This window comes from Budorcas taxicolor, chromosome 5 (genome assembly GCF_023091745.1).
Source record: "Budorcas taxicolor isolate Tak-1 chromosome 5, Takin1.1, whole genome shotgun sequence".
In the NCBI taxonomy this organism is placed as follows: domain Eukaryota; kingdom Metazoa; phylum Chordata; class Mammalia; order Artiodactyla; family Bovidae; genus Budorcas; species Budorcas taxicolor.
The window spans coordinates 152,701,245-152,721,597 of record NC_068914.1 but is presented as its reverse complement, the minus strand read 5'-3'; the positions used below and the strand labels follow the sequence as shown (position 1 = coordinate 152,721,597).

Genomic DNA, 20,353 nt, shown 5'->3' with positions numbered 1-20,353 from the left:
TCTCAGTACTGCTGGAGGCCCAGCCCCATGGGAGGCGGGTGCAGGTGTGGGCAGCCGGCCCCAGCGGAGGCTGGAGCCCTGGAGCTGCAGTGCTTGGTGGCTGCCACAAGCTGATGGCCGTGCTCCCGGCGGCTGCAGACACCACGCCGAGGGCTGTGATGTTTATAGCCGGGATGGCCGACGTCTGCCCTGGAGTACCCGTCAAATAAAAACAGTGAAGCTTGGCGTGTCAGGCTTCCCCAGTGACTATACTGGTCAGCCTGCTGTTGGAGCTGGTGTCACAGAAACTCAGAGCACAGTTCAGGAGGACTTGTAACGTTGATGCGGCAGGCATGCAGCTCTTCCGTGTGCCAGGCGCTGTCCAGATGCAACACTCCCCTGTTGCTGCAAGGAAGGCAGCATTTTGCAGACTGGATCGAGGCCATGTCACCGACCCGGGGGGAGCCGGTGGAGTCTGCACCCAGGACACAGCACCGCCCTGGCACTGCCTGGCCCCCAGCCTCAGCTCGTCTGCTGGGGAGAGGGAAGAGCTGCGTGTTGGCTCCGCAGAGATGACTCGTTAAAAGACATTCCTGAGTGCCCTCTGTCATCCGTGAGTGTGTGTTTGGTTATTCCCAGGAAATACATGTGTAGCTTTTTAGCAGTGACCCCCACCCCCCAGCTGGGGATGTGCCTTTGCAAAGAGGGTGGGTTCGAGAGCCAAGGGCATTCATCCCGGATGCGTGCAGGGGGTGGTCAGAAGAGGCCAGGCAGCAGAGCGGTGGCGTTGAGCCAGCTCCTCCTCGTTTTCTCCGTATCAGCTCTTTGATGCATTCGAATGAAACCAAGCCTGAAGTCGTGTCAGTGAGAATGGACCTGAACAGCCTCTCCCCGTGGCCGTCCGTGGGCACTCTCCTGCCTGTCAGTCCCTAGGAGACGGGCTTGTGTTCAGGGGGATGATCAGGGCTGCTCCCTGAGCCCCAGTTTCTTCTCTGCTCTCACATTTCATCACACTTTCTAAGTGGCCCCAAGGGTGGTGGAACTGATGTACTGCTCTTCAGTTCTCAGCAGTGGCCCGGCCTGGCCCTGGGTGGGGTTGGCCGAAGGAGAGGGAGAGACGAGGTCTGCTTGGTTCTGTACTGACGGAACAGAATCATCAGGATGGAAACACCGGCCTTCTCACCTGCCTTGAGTTTGGGCCCCCTAGACTCCACTCACATCAAATGACCCTGAAACCCGGCTGAGCAGGGAGCATGCATCATTGCTGTCTGGGCTCTGCTATGTCAGGTCAGCTCGGGTTGGCACATGAGCGCTCGGAGGCCTGAGCACATTGGGCACAGCTGTAGGCAGGTGTGCTGCGACGGGCCCCGTGAGCCCACAGAGGATGTTTTGGGAAATGGAAAAATGAAGAGAGCTGGGCACACGAAAAATGAAGCAGTGTTTTTCCATGTCGTGTCTCCAAGTCTGGTTTTCTCCCTGGGCTAGTGAGTGGACCTCCTGATGTACCTGTGGGCTTCTGTTCCCCAGGCCCCACGCTGGAGGGCTGGGCGGGCCTGTGGGCAGCCCTCGCATGGACAGTAGGGATGGACAGTTCCTGTGAGCCGGGCCATGCTGGAGGACTGGGAAGGGTGGGGTGCTGTGCCCAGCGCGTGGGCTTGTGCGCCTGGCGTGGCCCTTCCCAGGGGTAGGGGGGCTCCATGCACTGCCCTCTGGGGTCAGGATGCCTCACTTGAGCAGCAGAGAGGAATGTCTGAGCTCACCGCTCCGTCCTAACGACCTTGTCTGTCGGGCTGTGGTCCAGCGTCTGGCAGGCGGCTGGCCCCTTGAACACGAGGTTGGAGACAGTCCCTTGTGACTTCCAGGCAGCGCTCTGGGCTCGGTGCTGTTGATGTTTGGGTAGATACTTCTGTGTTGTGCGTTGTCGGCTGTTTGTAGAATCCATGGATGTCAGGACCCCTTCCCAGGTTGTGATATTGCCAGGCGACCCCGAACGAGAAGAGCATCTGCTTGACAACCACCGTTCTAGACTAGAGTCAGAAGTGAGCACAGGGTGCAGGCGTGAAATCAGCTTCTGCGTGGTTGTTCCCTGTGGGAGATCAGGCGGAGGGCGTGTGAGAACCAAGGCAGTGACGCAGGGTCTCCACCCGGGCAGGCTGTTAGCCCACAGCCCCGTGTGCGAGCAGGCGTCCTTGCAGGTGCTGCAGATGCTGTCAGATGTTGAGGACACGTTCTGGAACAAAGGTCCAGAGGTCTTTCATGACCCGCAGTGGACCTCCCTGCACCCTGGAACATGGTCATCAAATAACAGAGCCAGGCTAGGGAACACGTGCCGAGAAGACGCTGACTTGGGCTCCAGCCCTGCAGCCTGTCACCCTACCATCTCTGGTCGATGGTCTCTCTGAGGTTCAGCTTTTCCGTCTAATGAAGTTAGAAAACGTGGACAAAAGGTTCCCTGCTCCCCTTACCTCATAAGGCTGTTGTCGGGAGCAAATAAGCTAGAACACATGGAAGCTGGTTGATCTGACAGGATTTGGGGACTATCAGCCATGATTGTTGGCGGGGCTTCCAGAAAATGCTGGGGTCATCAGAGTAAGTGTGAGTTCGGGCTGTTTCTGCTGACTGGGCGGTGCATCCTGCAGGGTGAGGACTGCACGGCCCGCTGGGCTGTGTTCCCAGACCGCAGAGGTTTGGAGAAACAGAACAGTGAGAAGGCCTGCGTGTCTGGGCCTGGGAGCTGGCCGGCACAGCACGTTAAGTCCCTGCAGGGCTTGGCTAAATTTGGCCTTGCTTTTTCCTCAGCCTGCATGGATAGGCTGTGAGGTCACCTGCTGACTCTGTGACCACCAGAGGCTCTTCACTATAACAACGAAAGGAAAGCAGTCACAGATGGAGTTTGGTGAAGCTGAATTGTCAGCACCCACGTGAGAGAGGAACAGCAAGGTCATAGCTTCTCAGGAATGGGGCTTGGGCTGCCCTCATGGGGCCTGGGGGTGGTCTGGCTCCACCCACACCCTGTGCCCCAGGGCTTTCTGTGCCACCTCACGGCCCCTGCAGGATGGAGTCAGCACTGGACGGTGCCTCATGGTGCCCAGCTGGCTGCTGGGAAGGGCTTTGTGCTCACTTCCATCAGCCTCACAGGGCCCCTGACCAGTCTCCAGGCCAGTCTCAGGGATGGTGGACAGATGAGAGCCTGTGTTTCAGATAGTGGTTGTGGGCCTGCTGGTGGAACTTGGCTCATTTCCAGAAACAAATCTTGGGCTACCTGCGGGGAGGGAGATGTTGTCTTCAACAGGAGCCTGCTGCAGAGCAGAGGGCCTTTCGTGGAAGGTGGGGGTGGGTGTGGGCAGGTTTGTCCCTGTGATGGCTGGATTATGGGCACAGTTTCTTAAAAAATGTGCCCAGGGGCACAGACGACTGGAAGTGCTCCACATCAGAGGGTACTCCCCTCCCCGAGGCCCCATCCCCATTTGAGGTGTGCTCAGGAGGTAGCTGGCGTGATAAAGATGCATTTGAGCCCTGGGGGCCTGCAGAGGGTGCCCAAGGCAGGGGGAGGAGAGAGGCCTGGGCCAGGCTGACCTGTGGGGCCATCCTTCTCTTTACCTGCTGCATATGTGATTAGCCACACAAGTGGCTTGGTGGACAAATCGCTTCCCTTGGACAGATCACAGGGGCGTTCCTGTGTTGTGGGTGGCCCCTGTGGCACCTGTGTGTTCACAGATGTGTGGAGTTGGGTGGCCAGGTGGGGAGGCAAGAGTTTTGGCTAGAGCTTGGCTGTCAGGGACTAAAGAGCACCAGCGAGCCCCAGTGCGCTCGTCACAGCTGCAGCTTCCCACAGGCTGACGCGGCAGCCGGTTGGGCCAGGCCGAGGTTCCCCTGTGAGGCGTTTGAGCACAGGAAAGACGTGTTACCTAGACAGCTACACGGAGCCCTGGGACAGTCTTTCAGTGGAGACCAGGGTATGTGTCTTAGGGAGAGTGACATGTGCCAGGATTCCCACGTGCCTGAAAAGCACCCATGGGAGATGCTGCAATAATAGCAGAAAAAGGAATTTAACACTAGAAAACTAACATGACAGCAAAAGCTCCCTGGGATCCTGCAGCCAGGGCGCATAGGCCTGTGGTGTGGACGAGTCCCTCGGCCTTCCGGAAAGGACTCCCTGGGCTGCAGGCTGTCCCCTCCCACGGGGGTCTCCTGGGACAGCTCTGATTCATCCCTGTCGCGTTTCCCCTGCTCGGTCCCTCTGTCACTGCTGACTGCTGGCAGTTCAGTGTCTCCCCCTTGCATCCACACACTCTTTTCTCTGTGCCTCACGTAAGCATACGGTCACCCCGGATGGACAGGTAGACAGTTGGTCTGTGAGGAGCGGTTATCAATCCTGTCCTTCAATCTTTCCTCGAGTACTGAGCTTCTCTGGAAGACCACCTGTCACCCGAAACTGGCAGTGTGACTTCACCAGCCAAACCCAGTGTCATTCTCTAGAGCCTGGGGTGTCACAGAAGCTGGGCGCCTGCCCTGGCAGGATGCGAGCGCCATGGCCTGCCTGCCTCCACCTGGGGCCCCTTTGCCGTGCCCTCCCTTGGCTTTCTGTGTGCAGTAACTGCCATTTGCCGTCCAGGGCAAATGGATACAGGAGACGTGTACAACTCGGCAGTGAAAAGGTTGCTGGACCTCAAGACGTATCCCCTAGCTCCTGTGTGGAGGAGGGCAGTGTATGCGGGCACGGGGACGGCCCCTGCATGCGTGTACATGTGTGTGTGTGTGTGTGCGTGCGTGTGTGTGTGAGTATAACCCCCTTCACATGCACAGTAACCCTGGGCACGGGACTGTCCTCGTTGAGGGTCAGGAAATGCACTCTCTGTGTCGTGTGATTTTCCTAAGATCTTTCAGCCAGTCACTGGTGGGGTCCAGTGTCTAGGTGGGTCCGTGTGACTCTGCGTCCACATGCAGCGTCTTGTCACAGTGGGCACAGGCAAGAGTGGTCAGGGGGCCTCTTGCCCGAGTGTAGGGTCACAAGGTGTGTCAGGGCATGTGAGGATGGAGATGGGGATGGAGGGGGCGTGGCGGTGACATTGGACATCTGAGCCCTTCAGAGTCCACGTGCCCACTGCAGTCCTCAGAGTTCTTCACAAAGAAATGCTAGAATCTAGAAAGCACTGCTGTGGGCCTCCCAAAGTAGCAGCTGACCCAGGCAAGGTCATTAGTGATCTTCAGACTGTGGACGCAGGGGTGCTAGGAACAGGCAGTCCAGGGTGTCCACCCATAACTGCACAAATCTGCTTATTAATTCCAAAGGGGAAAGGTCCTTCTACAACACAGAGCTGACAAGCACCAGCTCAACCAAGCTGTCCAGCTGGCATCACCAGGAATGAGGGGGCCTGACTGTTCTGGGTGGGTACAGTTGCCCACGCGGGGGTGCCCCACTGATCAAAGAGCCTTTACCATGAATCTCAACATGAGGCAGACAGATGCACGGTCGCACCGCAGCACAGCTTCCCTGGACTCCGCCATGGACCAGCCAGATGCAGTGCTCGAACCTCAGCTGTGTCCTGGACCGAGGGGTGGGGGCAGTGGGAGGACTCTCCCCTCGACAGGCTGCTTTCCCTCAGGTCCAGCCTGGCCCCTCTCCGCAGCCAGTGTCCACTGCTCCCCAGGCTTTCCTGCAGGGCAGATGAGGGGTCTTCTGCACCTCCCACCCACAACAGGATCCTCTGGGCTCTGTGGGCCCCAGCCTTGTTGACCACTGCAGTGTCCAGCTCCCCAGCTTCGCAGGATGGCTGCCCCTTCTTCCAGGGGAAGGTTCCTTCTGTCGTCCCCATCACTGACCCCTAGCACTTTGCTCCTTGCTTGTCGTGCAGGCCCAAGTGTGAATGGCCTGGAGGAGCCTAGCGTCGCCAAGAGACTGCGGGGCACCCCGGAAAGGATCGAGCTGGAGAACTACCGGCTGTCGGTGCGGCAGGCGGAGGGACTGGAGGAGGTGCCCGAGGAGACGCAGGCCGAGCACAACCTGAGCAGTGTGCTGGACACGGGGACGGAGGAGGACGCGGCCAGCAGGTCAGCCTCTGGGGACCGCTGCCTGCGGGGGCCGCTGCGGAGCCCTGAGTCAGCCCGTCTGGGTCTGCATGCTGGCTGTGACCCTTGACAGGCAGGTCGTGTGGCCTCCCTGTCTGTCTCCTCGTCTGATGTGCTGTGAGGAGCCTGGCCAGACTTGAAGGGCTGCTCCAAGGGCCCATGGACCGTGAGGCCTGGGAGGAACTGTCTGTCTCCCCTCTGGCCTTCACAGAGGCAGGAAGTGGGCTTGCCTGCTTCTCATCTCTGGAAGCACGTGGTGAGACCACTCAGAAAGGGACTGAGAGCCTGTAGCTTGTGGCGAGAGGTGAGGCTTGACCTTTCTGCCCAGTTTTTTATGCCGTGTGCGTCCCTTGCTCTTCTTCACGGTCCTTGAGCTGCCACAGCTTCAAGTGGAACCTTATCATGCTGGCCACCCTCGTGACATGGCCTAGGGATGTGCTGCCCGGAGCTCCCCCCGCCCCCTACAGAGAACTGCAGCCCACGACTGGGGTCCCAGTGTGCTCGGCTCGAAGGAAGGGCAGCCTGGCCTCCCCTCTCCCACCTGAAGTTGTATAAATTGATCTGAGGTTAGGAATGAGCACAGGGGGCATTCTTACCCTGATTTCCTATTTTGGAAGATGTTAAATGACAAGCACGGGGTTGCTCAGTGTTGTTAGTTAATAAGAAAGCAAACAAATGAAGTCACGGTGATGAGGCAGAAGCCGTAGCTCAGTCAACACTGAAAGCTAATCAGACTCCAGATGGCACGCGTCCTGTAGTCCACAGTCTTAGGTCTGCCTGCTGGAATCTGCCTCGCGCCAACCCTCACCCGCTTCAGTTATCACCACCCTGTCTGGTCCTGGCGTTTGCGTCTTGTCTCCCTCGAGACTGAGGATCTTTTCTGTGGCAGTTTAGTGTTAATGCCCTGGGAAGGGCATTGTGAGCAGAAGACACTTGGTAAGTCTTGGTGGCGCGAATGAATGAACCCATGAATGGAGTAGGATTCGCTTGACTGAGCTGAGCAGTGAGGACCTGCTCTTTTCTTCCTGATATACTAACTGAACTTCAGTAGGTGCTCAGAAGCATTTGCTGAATGACAGACTGACTGTAAATGGGTAAAGCAAGCTAGTGGGTGGCTGGAGGACCCACGAGTAGCAAAGCGTGGTGAAGTCAAGTACATCCCCCACTCCACAGCTCACCCCGACAACCAGGTGTTCACACCCCCTTCCCAGTGTGGACGGGGCTGTCGTGGCAGAGCCATTGGCCCCGTGAGGGGTTAGGGGAACACAGCCCAGGAGACCACCCTCGCTTCTGACCCAGCCGAAGTGACAGTCTCCCCCATCACCCTTGGGTCGGTGTATTTCTCTATAAAGATGATACAGAACCCCCTGGAGGGGCTGTGCTCACAGCCGTGCTCAGGCAGAGCCACTCTCCTGGCGCTGACATGCGGCGACACCCTCAGAACCTCCGGGTTCACGTTCCCTCCTGGGGGCAGCTGTGGTTGAGCCCAGGCTCCAGGTCAGCTGACACTGTGTGACTCCAAGCCTTTGCCCCAAACTGCGTTCTTAGACTCTCCACCCTGACTGGAGGCCGCAGGAAGTCAGACTTCCCCCGTCAGGCGGGGCGCTGAGGGCTTAGGGTCTCACTCCCAGACATAGGCAGCTGGGCTGGGCCCTCGAAGTGAGGTGGGGCACGCTTATCCCCGGGAGCGGGTGCCCGGGCCCGGCCCTCAGAGCGAGGTGGGGCGAGCTTATCCCCGGGAGCGGGCGCCTGGGCCCTCGAGCAGTGACTGCCTCTTGCAGGGCAGGGAGGCTTGCACAGGCAGCCCGAGCGCCCTTCTTGCCCTCTGCTTCCCCTTGTGCTGGCCCCGTGTGCTGGCCCCTGAGGCATCCTCTGTCCCGTCCTGCCCTGCAGTGGGCGGCTGCCTTGCCGGCTCCTCTGCCTGTGCCCCTGGCCTCCAGACGTCCCCTTACTGGGTTCTCCGGTTGTTCCCACAGCAGTTCGGAGTCGGAGATGGAGGAGGAGGAGCCCCCGCTGCCCACCTCGGACCTGGGCGGTGTTCCCTGGAAGGAGGCCGTGAGGATCCATGCGCTCCTGAGAGGGAAGAGTGAAGAGGAGCTGGAGGCCTCCAGGAGCTTCGGGGCCGGGGAGGAGGATGAGGAAGACGACGAGGAGGAGGAGGAGGAGGAAGAAGACGAGGACGAGGAGGACGAGGACGAGTCTAGTGAAGGTCAGTGGACACCCTCTCCTGACCCTGACGTCAGACCGCAGTGTGTGGGGGCGGTTTCTGTGGCCGGGGACCCATGATGGACACCTCTCTCTCAGGCCTTGGGGGACCCACGATGGGCCGTCAGGTAGAGCTGGACGTGGAGGCGGGCAAGGGCCTCCTGCAGCTCAGGTCACTCTTGTCCTGTTCCAGCTGAGGGAACTTAGCTTTCTGGGGTTCCCTGGTCCCGGGTGTCGGGGGTTGCAGAGCATCGAGGAGAGGGCCCCCGGGCAGGCTCACCCGTGGAGCGTGGGGACGTTCTGGGAGCCATGTCCTGGCGGGTCGGTCGGGCTGGCTCTTGAAATGCCTCGTCGGGCACTTGAGGTGTTGGTCGTGTCCCATCAGCTGTGTGTGTGAGCTCGAGTGGTGACAAGGAGCTCAGAGGGCCGTTCCCCCATGCCGGCTTGGCCTGGGTCTGGAGTGGTGAGCAGGGGCCAGGCAGACAGAGATCAGAGCCCCTGGGGACTCATGTCTGTTAGGGTTGTGCTCTCTCTCCAGGCACGTGGACGAGGCACGAGGGTGTGACTCCTTGGCCTGGAGCCTGGCCCCCAGGGCTGGCCCTCTATGGCTCTGGGACCTCTGCCCCGCCTGGAGGTCCCTGTGCTTGGCGGCCAGTCCCAGCCTGGGGACTGCAGCCCAGTGAGGGACGGGTGCTGGCCAGGCACAGTGCGAGTTACTGGGGGTCCTTGGAGCGCTGTGTGTCCCCTAGCCGGCGACCCACGATAGATGAGGCAGGGCTTCCGTGGGCATGTGGACACCCTTTTGGCCCAGGTCCTCCTGCAGGCCTCCCTCCCTCCCTCCCTCCCTCCCTCCCACCTGGAGACCAGGCGGGGCTCCAGGGTGTCCTTTGGGGCCTGAACGCCCCCTCGTGTGAAAAGTTGGAGGAGGCAGCATCTGGGGTTCCTTCCGCTGCCGGCCGGCCTGCCTGCAGAGCTGATGGTCCGGGGTCAGTCTGTGGGGACTGCGAGGGCACAGCCTCCCTGGAAGGTCCCTTGGTGGCTTGTAGCCCAGACACAGCTGAGGGTCAGTGTGCATCCCCTCTTCCCTCCTGAGACCTGACTTCTGGGATGTGGAAGCAGGGCCGGGCTTTAGCTGGAGGAACCGGGGGTGACGCTTCTCTGTCCTCCTCCTGTCTGCCCCCGCGGTGCTCGGGCAGAAGGAGAGTACTGGCCCTGGGACAGAGAATGCCTGCAGGGCCAGCTCCTGCAGCGGGATGAGGACCTGAGTGCAGGGGAAGGTACCCCTGCTGCCTCCGCCCTGCCCCCAGGAGCGGGTCCCACGTGAGAAGGGGGCCTTCCTAGAGTGCAGTAGTAGGAGAGGCAGCCGCCCCAGGCCCGCCCGACTGACCCCTCTTGCCCCTTGTATGGCTGCTGCCTGTCCTCCATCCACTTAAGAGTCTGTTCCTGCTTTGATGTGAGCCACTCACCTCATATCACAGAGTGCCCAGAACCCCTCCCCGTGCCCAGGCAGTGTGTCCCCAGGCCCCCCTGCTTGGTGGGACCTGGGCAGCTCCAGGGAGAAGCCTCACTGTCTTCCTCTGCTCACCTGGAAGCTGGAGGAGGGGCCTGCATCTCTTCTTGGACTTGTTGTCCTGGTCTGGAGATGCAGCCTGTCCAGCTCTGCCAGGGACCCTCGACCCGTGAGAAAGCCCTTAGCAGCCAGCAGCTCCCAGGAGAGCTCCTGGCCCGGCGCCCCTGCCCACATCTGGTGGCCTCTGCCCCAAGCACTCTTCCTGTTGCTTGAAAGTTAGGAGGTTGTGGTTCTTGTGGTGAAGCCAGATTGCCCTGGTAGACTGTGGAGAGGCCTTTGGATCAGATGCTGCTGAAAAGCCACCCTCCGTCTTGTGGTCCGCCTCTCCCACGTTGCTGGCTGTCCCCTGTTTTGACCCAAGCATATGGTGTGGTCCTAGTACTGACGATTCAGAGCCCACAGGGCAGGCATGCATGCGTGCTCCTTGGATGCCAGCAGCAGGGTTCTCACCTGGCTGAGGAGCTGGGTCTAGTGTCTGAGGGGGACCAGTGGGCCCCTAGAGGAGAATCAAGGGAAAAGGCTTTGACTGCAGAAAAGGCACAGAAGGATTGAATTCTTGCTCCTGTGTGAGCTCCCCGAGCTGTGGTGGTCTGCAGGACAAACCCCGCCTGCCTTCTCCCTGGCTGCAGCCCCTCTGAGTCCACCCCTGCCTCAGCCCAGCATAGAAGGGGCAGAAGATGACTGAGAGTCCCAACAGAGTCATGTTGTGCCTATGTGAGCTGCTGGTTCCTGCAAGATGGCCTGGCCCGTCCACATCTCTGTCCATGCAGCAAGTGGCAGTGGGCACAGGCTTCGTGGCTTTGGAGCCACATGTGTGAGAGGCTGGCCTTGCAAAGGCCAGTCGTGACCTGTGCTTGGGTCCCTTAGAGGCAGTTGAGGTGGAAAGAGCTGCAGAGAGGAAGGGGCTCTGTGCTGGACAGGGAGTAACACTCTTCATGGACAACAGTTAGGCTCCAAGGGGTGGGATCTCACTGAACGAGTAGGAGTCAGGTGTGTGTGTGTGTGTGCATGTGTGTGCACTGTGGCTCCAAGGGACAGAGTCACACTGAACGAGTACAGCGCGAATGCACTGAGGCTGCAAGGGGCGGGATCACACTAAACCAGGGGCGGGTGACACTGACAAGTAGGAGGGGTGTGTGCGTGTGTGTGTGTGTGTGTGTGTGTGTGTGTGTACGCGCGCACAGGCGCATGCACTGATTCTCAGTTTTTGCCTGCTTTTGCTTCACACTGATCCTGGCAAACATGGTAACTTTTCCTCTGTTTCCTGTCCTGTGGTGTCTACTTCCTCCATCCCTGGACTGTTTACATTCCCCTGTCTTCCTTCCTTCCTCCCTCCCGTCCTCTCTGCCTCCTTCACCTTCTCCTCCCCTGGAACCTGGTCCCCTAGTCGGGAGCCCGAGGAGGCTGCAGCAGCTGCTGAACCCGGCCGATCCGCTGGAGATCCAGGCCGACGTGCACTGGACGCATATCCGTGAGAGCCAGGAGGAGCGCCCGGTGCTGGCGCCCGAGTCCCCCCTTCCCGGAGGTAACTGCTCGGGGTGCAGGGCCCCAGGCACCTCCGCCCGCTTCCCCTTGGGCTGCAGAGCACTCTCCTGTAGGGCAGGGCTGCCCGGCTCCACACAAGTAAGAGCCAGTGAGGCGTGTCTGCTTCCTGGGCTCTCGTCAGTGGGGTGAGAGGGGGGTTCTCCTCTGACTGGAAACAGTGGGGTGAACTTGACCTTGGAAGAACTGAGAATCTGCTGCCTTTGCCCCATGTCACTAGGTAGGGCTCCTCTTTGTCCACTTGCGGGAACATCCTTGCTCTTCATCATGCTGTGTGTCTGGGTGTGAGTGTGTGTGGACAGAATGGGGTCAAGGGACCATATCTTGGACTAAAATGAAGTCTTAAGAAGACATTTGTGTCAGGGAGGCATCTGAAGTAGCGTCATTTCCAGCTCTGGGTTTTAGGGGAGGCACTCTGCATCCCACAAGAGGATGACGATGACCCTTGTTCTGGCTTCTTTTAAGGAACAAAAGGAAAACCTAGAGAGCGCTGGGGGCATCCTTCTCCATGCCCAACTTCGGCGTGCCCACCTCGCTATCTTCCCCTCTGTCTCTTGCCCTTTTGTTTCCGTGTTTGCATTCAGTGCCCACAGGGACCAATGTCTTTAACCATTTTTGCAGCCACATAAACACCCAGCAGCTCTTTGAGAGCCAAGAGAGAACCTGCTGCCTGGGGATGCCATGTGGACTCGAGCTGCGTTATCCCCCACCCCCCACCCCTGTTCTCTCCTCGCCCAGCACACGGGGCACCGCGGGCCTGGAGCTATAGTGTCGTCTGTCTCTCCTTCATTGTAGACTCCAGGAGGACCTCGCTGTCCTCACCAGGAACACTTCCTCCCGTGTAACTGTGTATTTGTTGTCTGTTTTGAATTCAGTGCCCGGCCTCCCATCCGTCCGCCGAGCAGCAGTACAGGCCTGGCTGGAGTCGGTCTCCGGAGGTAGTTTGGCGATGTTTGCTCTCTGCCCACTCACCGTAACCCTCTCTCAGCAGCCCTGCTGGTACCTTAACACGGGACTCCAGGCCTGCCGCTGGTGCATGCGCGGCAGAGGGTGGGGGCACGTGCATGCCTCACTCAGGCCGCCCGCCCTTGCATGGACCAGACACACACCCCACGCCTTCCTGGGAGGACCCAAGGGGAGAGAGCAGGAGTGCAGGCGGCAGGGAAGACAGACACCACTGTTAGTAGAGATCGGCGAAGGCTGAAGCCAAAGGACTGTGCGTAGCACTCAGGTTTCACGTCTGTGAAATGAGGGCTGGGTGGAGGCTGGAGGAACCACGAACAGGAGCATCGTGGCAGGAGGCAGTCAATACTGGTGGGGGGGATTCAGCTGGAGGTGCGGGACAGGCTGGGTCTGCAGGCTGAGGTGCAGGGCTTTCTGAGCACTTGGGCTACAAGGGAGCCTCAAGGCTTCACTTGTCCTCAGTAAACTGTGCTGGGGGCGTTTCTCAGCCAGGGGCTCTGGTATCCAGGAAGGTCGTGGGACTCCATTGTCTGAAGGTCCTGGCCTCAGCTGTGAAGTGCAGAAGGGCCAGGGCACTGGTGTTGGGTGGGCAGGACAGGGGCCCTAGGCCTCCCCACCAGCCTCTCTCACTAGCTGCCCACTGTCCTCAGCTCATGCGTCAGGAGGCACCAAGCCATAGGGAGGGCTGCTGGTCCCCGGTCCTAGTTAGTTTTGTTCCCAGGATGGTTGGACGAATCTGAGGTGTTGGGACGTCCCAGCAGCAGCAGACTAGACCAGAGCCGAGCGTGTCGGCGATGCCCGCTTCCGCGTGTGGCTGCTTCTGCCCCGCTCCGTCCTGCCCTGGACTAACCCTCAGTTCCTCCCTCAGAATGTCTCTCTTTCAGAGCTGCTGTGGCCACATTGAAGCTTCTTACTGTGTTTTGATACGTGTGACAGATTCTTTTCAGGGTACCGCTGAGGACTGTAGACGACTCCCAACCTCGCGTCTAGGGCACAGGCGTGTGTCTGAGTAGGAGAGGCCTGGGGGCCGTGGGGCCAGGACTGGGATGGGCGTCTCTAGTGCACTGTGCCCGGAAGCCTGGCCAGCTGGGGGTCCGCATCACACTTGCTTCCCGCAAATGTGTGAACTTAACCTCTTGATGCCCGGCCGCTCACAGACAGATTCGAGCACACGTGTGGGCTTGGGGGCGGGGGGCACCTTCTGTGTGGCGGGCCCGGGTTCTGTCCCCGTCACATCCTCTCTGAAAGGGTGCCCTGCAGCGGCCAGCTCGCTGTCCCACAGGCAGCGTGGGGCGGGAGGGTTGCTTGCCTCGGGAGGCCCTCCCCTCGTGTTTGGTGAGTGCCCAGCAGCACTGTGAGCACATGGGCGTCTCAGTCGGTGGGAGTAACCGAGGGGCTTCCCCAGGGTTTTCCCAGAAGTGCCATTATCACAGGACAGAGTTCAGGCCCCACCAGCTCTGTGGCTGCTCAGAAGGAGCTGTGTGGGGCTCCCAGCTCCCACGGCCCTCCCCACCTCACCCACTCCAGATGGATTTTTCTAGCACTCTGTGGAGTGGGTGTATGTCATCACCTTGTTCTAATACGCTGAGTGCATGGAAGAGGTGGTGAAAGCAAGTCACGGCTTAATGAAGTGTTTAAAACACCAGGGCCCCGGGCCACGAGCTGCAGGCCCAGCTCCTAGAGGGGCCCACCGCCAGTGGCCGTCACGGCTGTCTCTTGTCCCTGGCTTCCTTCCACTCTAACCCCATGGCCGCTCTTGGTCACCGCTGGTCACTGTACATCCTGGCCACGGGGGATGCAGCTTCGAGAGGCTGGGCTGCTGGTCCCTGCGGGTCGTGGCCCCGTGGCCTGGCCTCGGGTTTTTGCAAGGCTGGACCCTCGGGCCCAGGTACTTGCAGGTCAGGAGACCCTGAAAAGAGCCTCCAGGCACCTCGGCAAGAGGGAAGTAGGTCCCGGCAGTGTAGGCACTCCCAGCCTGGCATCCTGGGCGGCTTCCCACTGGCTATCTGTTGCTCAGCGGCTGGCCGTCTCTTGCCTGGACGCTGGTCTGAGCGCTTTGTTTGCAGGGGTGGGGGCCGGTATGAGTGTGTGTGAGTGTGGGCTGCTTCCTCGGGAGAAATCACACTTTGTCCCATCCTGTGGTACTGAGAGGCTGGTCTTGGGTCCAGAAAGGACCTTTACATGTCCCTCCCCACTCTCCCGTGTGCTGAAAGAGACGTGTCTGAGTTCTCCAAGCGAGGCTACAGCCCTGCCCAGCCATCAGAGCCCTGCACACAGCCCTGATCCGGGCTGAGTGGTGCAGCTGCGAACGGATTGCCCTGCTGCCTGGACTTGGTCCCCTCCCTGAGAGGCAGGGCTGGCCATGGCCCCTCATCCTGTTCCTCAAGGGTCCAGTGGTCAGCGCAGGTCCTGGCTGCCACGTGTGCTGGGCACCTGCCGACCTGGGCCTGAGAAGCAGCGTTTTCCCCCTGCCGCCCCCCATTCTTCTCAGACAGGCTCTCACAGCAGCTGCTGGAGAAAGAGGAAAGCTGGCCGGCCCAGGCCGCTCCTCCCCTCCTGCTTGGCCGGGTCCGTGTACTCAGGAGGCCCAGCCCGGCTCCCGCCCTGCTCTCAGCTCCCAGCCCTCTGACTCCCGCCCAGCCAGCCCTCTCCCTTCTCCCTGTGGTCTGCCCGTGGACAGCCCTGAGAACCCAGTGCCACTGTCCGTCCCCACTGCCAGTGTGTCTGTCCATCTCTCTCTTTGTCCTTCCTTTGACATTTCTGCCTTACAGTCCCGTTCGATGAGGATGACCTGGAGGGAGACGTGGACTCGGAACCAGCAGAGATCGAAGGGGAGGCAGTGGAGAATGGAAACGCGGGGGACACTGGCGCCGAGCTGGACGACGGTACGGGGCCGCAGAGCTCTGAGCTCGGGGAAGGCGGAACCGCACATTAAAGTGAAATCGAGGCGCTTGAAGGAGTGGCCGTGAGGGCTCGTGGTTCCTTCCTTGCTCTGCACCGACCTGAATGCCTGCCCTTTCACCCCCACTCCCCTTCCGGTGGACAGGGGCTGTGTTCATTCAGTTATGGGGAGAAACCGAGCAGATGTGGGACTTCCTACAGGGCCTCTAAGGCAGCCGCTGCCTCTGGAGGCTGGAACAGTGAGATGATATGGGCAGTCTGGGGAGCAGGGGACCAGCGGGCAGGGCCAGGCCGGGACGGGATGCACGCTGCCACGGATGTCCTGGCAGCTGGCCTCCAAGCAGGGAGGTGCCTGGGGGGAGCACGGCCTCACTGGGGGGCTGTGCTGCTACTTCCCTCGGCCAGATCAGCACTGGTCGGACGACATCCCGTCCGAGGCTGACACGGAGCTGCACCGGCCAGTGGTGGGAGCAGAGCTGGAGCTGAGGGTGTCTGACGGCGAGGAGGAGCCACCGCTGGCCTCAGCAGGGCACCCAGAGAGAGGTCTGTGTGCAGCCCCTTCCCATGGGCTCCCCGTCCAGCCAGATAGGGTGGTTCCTCTTGCAAATCCTGCCTCTTGTTTTTTCAGGTCCCTCCCGAGTCTCCAGCCCCACCCGGTCCCCCGAGGAGCCCACGGGCCTGTCCTCCCCAGCCCGCAGCCCCGGGGCACAGGTAAGGGTTCAACCCACTGCCTCCGGTGCTTACAGGGCTGTTGGAAGCAGGAGTGGCTGGGGCTCCGGCCCCGTCTGGCCCACTGTGTCCTGGTCCCACAGCATGCTGAAACAGCAGGATTTGTGGAATCACTGGTTTGAGTAACAGACTTGTTTCTTCTCAGTGTTATGTTCAAATGACTATGCTTTTCTGAATTAAAAATGCATGTCTGGGTTACCAGGGGTGTTCACACCACACAGTGCAAGGCGCTCCCTAAATAGATAGCAACACTGATCCCTGCGGAGCAGGCTTTAGGGGAGACATCTGCAGGGAGACCAGAGCTGGAGCCCGGGGGGTACTTGATTTGCTCTTTGGGTCCTGAGGAGCCAGGTGACTTGGGTGATTTCCCTTGAGATGAGCCCAGGCGTGGTCAGAACGAGTGCCTGGAGGCAGAGTGTAACTGATGCTGTTTCCCACCTCACCTCAGAGACCCTGGCAGGCTGGGGTGGGTCGTGGCGTCTTTTGGCTGGTGTCATTTCAGGGCCAGAAGAGCAAGGTGCACTTGGGATGAGCCCAACCTGGAAGCTGCCGTGTGCCTTGGGTTAGGGGCTCCGGGGCTGAACAGGGCGGAAGAGGGCGTGTCCTGCTGGCCCTCGACTGTGGCCCCGAGGGTGGAGAGGCTGTTTCAGGAAGCTCAGGCCCTCGGTGGGAGAGCACGCCTGTCACAGCCCTGCCTTCTGAGTGCCTCCTGTCACCTTGCTTTCCCACAGAGCTCCCGTCCCTCCCTTGCCGCTGTGGCCGCTGGGGTAGGGTCACCCACCGAGAGCCCTCTGCTGGAGCCCTCGACCCCGCCAGCGGAGCCCGAAGCTCACCCTCCCATCCGATCGCAGCCTGAAGCCAGGACGCCGCCCTCACCTGCCAGCCCCCAGCGCCAGTCTCCGCCTACCCAACTGCCCATCTGCTCCCAGCCTCAGCCGTCCCCTGAGGCCACCGTGCCGTCCCCCACCCTGTCCCCCATCCGCTCCCAGCCCGTGCCGGCCAGAACCTCCACCCCTCTGGCCCCCCTCCCTGTGAAGAACCAAGGGGTCACCAAGGATACACTGGGTAGCCCCCTCCCTGGGGACGAGGCCCTGAAACGCAGCGACCTGGTGGCCGAGTTCTGGATGAAGAGTGCTGAGATCCGCCGCAGCCTGGGGCTCACGCCTGTGCGCCGGAGCCCGGGGTCTGAGCCCGCCTTCCAGTCCCCACCCCTGAAGGCCTATCCAGCAGAGAAGGGCCCCCAGAGCGAGGGGCTCCGGCTCCTAAAACCCCCGCCTGTCCCCAGGAAGCTGGGGCTCCCTGAGGCCGAGGGGGCCCAGCCCTGCCCGCCCACCCCTGTGTCCCCACCCGACAGGGAGCCAAAGGGCCCCCGGGAGGAGCACAGAGACCTGTCCAGCAGCTCGGGGCTGGGCCTGCAGGGCAGCTCCTCCCGCACCAGGACGCCGGGCAGCCAGAGCTTCAACACCTCTGACTCCACCATGCTCACGCCCCCTTCCAGCCCACCGCCCCCGCCACCTGACGAGGAGCCCGCTACCCTTCACAGGAAGCCAGCCCTGGCAGGGCAGCCTGTGGCCTCGGCGCCCCCACCCCCGGCTGTCGGTGTGAGGCCCCCGCGGGAGCCCGCCCAGCCCCCTCAGGAGGAGGCGCGGAAGTCTTTCGTGGAGAGCGTGGATGAGATCCCTTTTGCGGACGACGTGGAGGACACGTATGACGACAACACGTGTGACGACCGCACAGAGGACTCAAGTCTGCAGGAGACCTTCTTCACACCCCCCTCCCACTGGCCCCACCGCAAGCAGCCCTTGGCTCCGGAGAATGGCCGGGGGCTGGAGAGTGGGGTCCCACTGCAGAAGAGGGGGCTGCCGCTGGTCTCGGCCGAGGCCAAGGAGCTGGCGGCTGAGCGCATGCGGGCCCGGGAGAAGTCAGTGCGGAGCCAGGCACTGAGGGACGCCATGGCCCGGCAGCTGAGCAGGATGAAGGAGATGGACATAGCAGCTGCAGCCCCCAGGACCCCTGCACCCCGCAGAGCTGCTGCCGTGACCTCCAAGGGCCCCGAGGAGCTTGCCCCGAGGCACGAAGCCACGAGTGAGGAGGTGCTATCCCCTCCCTCGGACTCAGGGGGTCCGGACGGCTCGGTCACCTCATCAGAGGGTTCCAGCGGGAAGAGCAAGAAGAGGTCGTCCCTCTTCTCTCCTCGGAGAAGCAAGAAAGAGAAGAAGCCCAAAGGCGAGGGCCGGCCGCTGGAGAGGCCCAGCCCCGGCACTCTGGAGGAAGTGGCCGCCAAGCCCAGGTCTCTGTGGAAGTCCGTCTTCTCTGGGTACAGGAAGGACAAGAAAAAAAAGAGCGATGGCCGGTCCTGCCCCAGCACCCCTTCCAGCGGGACCACAGTGGAGGCCGGCAAGCCCAGGGCATCTCCCATCTCAAGAGCAGGTTCGGTAGTGCATGCAGCCCCACCCCCGCCTTGGGCACAGCTTGGGGTGCAGGCTCTCCCGTCCCCACGGTTCCCTCTGAAGACCCTCTGCCTATGCCACCCTGCCTCCCCTGGGGTTTCCAGGGAGGAGGCAGCTAAACTGAGGACATTCCAAAACAAGTCAATGGCTGGGCAGGGGCCACGGGGTGGATGTGCCCCCTAGGGAAGGCGCTGCAGCTGGACATGGCCTGTTGGTGCATGTGGGCTCCTGCCTGGGTGCGTGTCAGCATCCAGGCCTGTGGCTCCGGGTGCGGGGACGGAACCAAACTGGGGAGAACCACACCTCACTTCCCACTATCTGCTCGGCCCTGCCCCCAGAGCTGCGGACCCGGCGCCAGCTGAGCTGCTCGGAGGACTCGGACCTCTCCAGCGATGACGTCCTCGAGCGGACCTCCCAGAAGTCCAGAAAAGAGGTGGGCGGGCCGTGGCCGTGACTCTGTCCCTTGTTCAGCGCCCCCTCCTGGACCCCAGCCAGCCCAGTGGTCACCCCCTGCACCCGCACTCACTGTGCCTGCGAGGCACACCTTTGCAGGAGCAAATGTTGCCCTGCCGGAGCACGTCCCCCTTCCTCTTGGTGCGTAGACCCCCTAGTCCGTCCAGTTCCCCTGTGCCCTTCTTCCAGCTGCATCAGTTAGTGTGGCTTCATTCGAATAGAAGCACCTGTTTACTTCAGGCAAGACTTCCTCCAGGAGCTTCGGAAGTAGTGTTCATCCGAAGAAACGGGCTTTTGATTCCAAACAGAAAAGTAATTTACTTTTTCCTGGCTTTTCTTTTTCCTTCTTTGCATTTCCCCTACAAGCCAGAGGCTTGGGGACAACATGTGACCACGTTTACCTCCAGAGTCTTAAGAAAGCAGATGTCCTTATGTGGGAAACTAGGATGGTGGTCTCCACAGTAAAGGCTGTCCCACGTCCTAACTGCCCAGCAGTCAGTGTGCAGCTGGCCTCCATCCCTGCCCCGTGGGGCTCCTGCAAGGACAAGGACTGGGCATCTGTGCACACTGGCCCAGCCAGCCACTGACCAAGGAAACCCTCTTGTCCCCTCCAGCCGAGAACTTACACGGAGGAGGAGCTGAACGCCAAGCTGACCCGGCGTGTGCAGAAGGCAGCTCGGAGGCAGGCCAAGCAGGAGGAGCTGAAACGGCTACACCGTGCCCAGGTAAGGGCAGCACAGCCTCCCAGCCTGCTGTCCGCATCCACACAAGGGCAGGAGAGGAGGCGGAGCGGAGCCACTGTCCCCTGGCCTGCACCTCTGGCTCGATGCAGCTGCAGAAGCCTCACTTGGGGGCAGCTGTTGGTGGAAAGGGAGATGCCCAGCTTGGAGTCTCCCAGTTTCCCAGCTCTGGAATAACCACCAGCCAGTCCAACCTCTGTGACCGGCTGGCCTTTGACGCAGCTGGGTTTACAGGTTGGCAGTGTTCTCAGGCCCAGGCCTTCTGATGTTTGTTTTTTCCTTTTAACAAAAAATAACTTTCTAATGTAAATTATTCCCTGGTGGCTCAGTGGTAAGGAATCTGCCTGCCCACGCACAAGACACGAGTTCAATTCCTAGGCTGGGAAGATCCCCTGGAAAAGGAAATGGCAGCCCACTCCAGAATTGCCTGGAAAATCCTATGGACAGAGGAGTCTGGCTACTATAGTCCATAGGGTCACAAAGATTCAGATGCAACTTAGCAACTAAATAACAACAGATGTGGCTTCTGGGTGCAAGGTCCTTCCAGGGGTCCAGTGTCCCCCGGAAACCTTGTTCCTCGCAGTGTGGCTGGTCCATCCAGCTACGTGGTTGCTGGTGTTTTTTCTTTAATTGAAGTATGCTTGTGTGCTAAGTTGCTTCAGTCTTGTCTCACTCTTTTCGACCCTATGGCCTGTAGCCAGATTCTTCTGTCCATGGGATTCTCCAGGCAAGAGTACTGGAGTGGATTGCCA

General features: G+C 60.6%; 1 protein-coding gene across 16 annotated transcripts in view; it reads left to right on the top strand.

Moving 5' to 3' along the window:
- MICAL3 (microtubule associated monooxygenase, calponin and LIM domain containing 3) overlaps positions 1–20,353 on the top strand; it is a 144,114-nt gene that overhangs the window by 107,584 nt on the left and 16,177 nt on the right. For 12 of the 16 annotated variants that reach the window (XR_008199349.1, XR_008199348.1, XM_052639822.1 and 9 more), the window contains 10 exons: positions 5,835–6,030; positions 8,025–8,257; positions 11,211–11,348; positions 12,241–12,303; positions 15,100–15,213; positions 15,635–15,772; positions 15,858–15,940; positions 16,690–18,388; positions 18,747–18,841; positions 19,476–19,586. Coding sequence is in view for 14 of the 16 variants with exons in the window: in XM_052639822.1 (XP_052495782.1) it covers positions 5,835–6,030; positions 8,025–8,257; positions 11,211–11,348; positions 12,241–12,303; positions 15,100–15,213; positions 15,635–15,772; positions 15,858–15,940; positions 16,690–18,388; positions 18,747–18,841; positions 19,476–19,586 (2,870 nt within the window). In the remaining 2 variants the exon portion in view is untranslated. The remainder of the gene's footprint in view (positions 1–5,834; positions 6,031–8,024; positions 8,258–11,210; positions 11,349–12,240; positions 12,304–15,099; positions 15,214–15,634; positions 15,773–15,857; positions 15,941–16,689; positions 18,389–18,746; positions 18,842–19,475; positions 19,587–20,353) is intronic. The other 4 variants (XM_052639823.1, XM_052639815.1, XM_052639813.1 and 1 more) reach the window with 3 other exon arrangements.